Source organism: Lygodium microphyllum, chromosome 25 (assembly GCF_053477565.2).
Source record: "Lygodium microphyllum isolate KBCC chromosome 25, Lygodium_microphyllum_v1.1.10, whole genome shotgun sequence".
In the NCBI taxonomy this organism is placed as follows: domain Eukaryota; kingdom Viridiplantae; phylum Streptophyta; class Polypodiopsida; order Schizaeales; family Lygodiaceae; genus Lygodium; species Lygodium microphyllum.
Window position 1 is genome coordinate 12,197,259 of NC_141159.1, and position 2,765 is coordinate 12,200,023.

Below are 2,765 nucleotides of genomic sequence, written 5' to 3' on the forward strand. Positions count from 1 at the left end.
GGAAAGCTCTAAGAATAACAAAGCTTGTTGCAATTGAGAGGGAAGACACATGAATTTGGCCCAAAATCATTAAAAACCCCACTTTTTGTGTTCGTGCATAGTGTCCATGCAAAACTTGTGCACATGGGATAGAAGTTCAAATTGCCATAACTTTTGATCCAAATCTCAAAATCCAATTTTGATCACAAAGTGTTGAAATCATAACGATGAACTCTATGTTATATCTTCTCATCTCAGGCCGAAGGTTGCAACACTGTCAGACTGAAGAAAATAGCATTAAAAATTAAAGTTGTGCTTATGCTAGGCCCATAGAACTCCATGCTATTGAACTGCTGTAACAAATCACCCGCAAAGGGCGGCACAGTCAGTACAGTTCAAAGTTGAAACTATGGCTGAGGTAGACACAATAATCATTGAAAATTTTGAATGTCTCTTAATTGCATTTAGACTCGACAACTGCATGTTACAACCCGATGGGCAGAGGGAGCAGTGGCCAGCCATCTAAATTCTTGGTGAGCTAAAAAGCAAAAAGTAGAATCCAACAATAAGGTTTGCAACTGTTCTAAAAGATCCGCACTGGTTTCCCCATTGTACTCTTAAGATATAAGACCCTCACCTGGAACACAATAATGAAATTTCAGTAATGAAAATATATAACCAAGAAAACGAGCAAACAAAAGCAAGTACAACTCACATTTTGCCAATTCTTCTTGAGGAGAGAGACGAGAAAATTGACACTAAGCTGAACATTCTGAAAAATTTGCTTCTCCTCCATCTCCAGGTTGCCCACAGCAACACCCATACATAACACCTTCTTCAGTTGAAATTTGACAGTGGCTTTGGTCTCATTAACCTTAGCCTCCAATGATTCTTGATGAGAGACGAGAGTAGGAAACTTTCCGGCTTTGTTCAACCCAGGGCCAAGGAGACGAGGAATCTGCTTAATAACAGCCTCTGATGCAAGAAAAGCATGATAGCTCTTTGCAAGCTTCTTGACAAGCTTCTTGTTCTTGTTCATCTTCTTCAATGCATCAACATCCATGCAGTCTAGACCAATTTTTTCTGCCTGAGAAACATAAAAGTCAAAATTGAGACGTGTTGAACAGCATCTTTCCATGATAAAAGGCAAAATTAATGATGAGACTTATGTACACATTAGCATCAAGCAACTGTTGAAACCAAGGCTATGTTACCTCTTCAACATGTTGGGCATCCCCCAGCATGCAAACCTTCATCTTTGGCCTGGGAATGTGAGCAAGCTTCACAGAGCCACTGAAACGCTTGTCCTTCTGAGGATCATAATTCTTGAGGCCAATTTGAAGCTCTACAGTTTCCACAAACTTTCTTTTCTTCTCCTTTGAATCGATCACTATCTGAGAGATGGCCTCCCTTAGCACATCACTCTGAAGCTTGCTGCAAAAGCCAGCACTTACAAAGCTTCAATCCATAGTGGCATACAAACACACCAGCCAAAATCACATGGCTCGCAAAGTCCAAGAGGCAGAGAACTTCCTGGACTAATTTGAAGGTAAGTGTACTATCCACAATTAAGTGAAACAGAGACTTAAAGGGGGCAACCTACGATTTTCAGATTCAAACAAGCAAGAATCAGGGAAGACCCAACGAACGTGCAAAGATCGTTATGATAACCTGACGGACTTGCGTGTCTAGACGACAAACCTATCATGTGGATCTCGCAAAGCATGGCGATTTTGGCTAAAAAGGCATACGGTCACTTCTGTGCTTTTCACTCCTAATGCTGGTCTTCCTTGTTCCGCCTTGCCACCAACCATAAAGATACAGACATGGTGCCACGGCCAGATTTTACATATGCCTATCGGCCTGTTAATATTCATTTAAGCATTGCAGCGCATCAACAGAAATCGTGGCCATTGATTTCCTAGTCAGTTGGCCATCGATTTCCCAATCAGAGAGGTATTAACTCCCAAGCAGTGCACACAGAGACTATACAAGCAAGCGCAACACAATCTACGCTGGTAATCAACAAGAATTACTAAAACGTTCAAGGCCGTTCGCTGCATCAGCTTAACGCGTTATCCTAGATTCAAGCTATGGCCACGCTCGAAGGTCGAGCACTCACCTCATCGCTGTGTATCTCGTCTGTGCGCTCAAAGGGGGCCGGCGAGATCGCACAAACGACAGTACTTCGAGGGCCGATTAAATAAGCCCTAGACTTCCACCCATTACTGGAACAGGTTACCCACTTTCTCAAGGGTGACCGTCCAAAACACATGCCACTATTGTTAAAAAAATGGCTTTGGAAGGGGGTGGGTTTTGCAGGTATATCATGGTTTTGTTAAAAATGGTTTTCGGAGGGGGTGGGTTTTGCAGGTATATCATAGTGTTGTTTATAGAATAAGGAGTAGTATTGACTTTAAACTTTGCTTGGTTTTGTTCTACATGTGATTCCTTATACCCAGTGGTGAACCCTCACATACGTGGCACCACAAAGGTGTAATTCTGGGATGTGTCTATATTGTACCATTTTTTTCATTGAATAATACAAAAGTATACCTTACTCTCACATATTATGTTACCTTCCTACGTCATCTTGAGTGAGTGATTAAGCACAGTGCATTACACTTAGTATCAAAGCAACTCTTACTCATAGTTGAGGAGTGCTCACGAAAGCAAGAGAGAATATCCAATGCCCCGAAATTGTGTCATGATGACCCACATCATAGCGCCCCAGTAGCTTGCCTACTACACAACCACTTCCCGAAGGCAAAATGCGGCTTTCTCGT

At 42.1% G+C, this 2,765-nt stretch overlaps 1 protein-coding gene across 1 annotated transcript; it reads right to left on the minus strand.

The window, feature by feature from the left end:
* Window positions 1–262: 262 nt before the first annotated feature.
* LOC148013919 (large ribosomal subunit protein uL1) lies at window positions 263–2,258 on the minus strand. The gene is made up of 4 exons (XM_087667032.1): window positions 2,102–2,258; window positions 1,194–1,413; window positions 695–1,066; window positions 263–616 (listed from the first exon to the last, which is right to left on the minus strand). Exons 1-4 carry the CDS (start codon window positions 2,104–2,106, stop codon window positions 563–565), a joined length of 651 nt encoding a protein of 216 aa, XP_087523158.1. The 5' UTR covers window positions 2,107–2,258; the 3' UTR covers window positions 263–562.
* Between the last annotated feature and the right edge of the window lie 507 nt (window positions 2,259–2,765).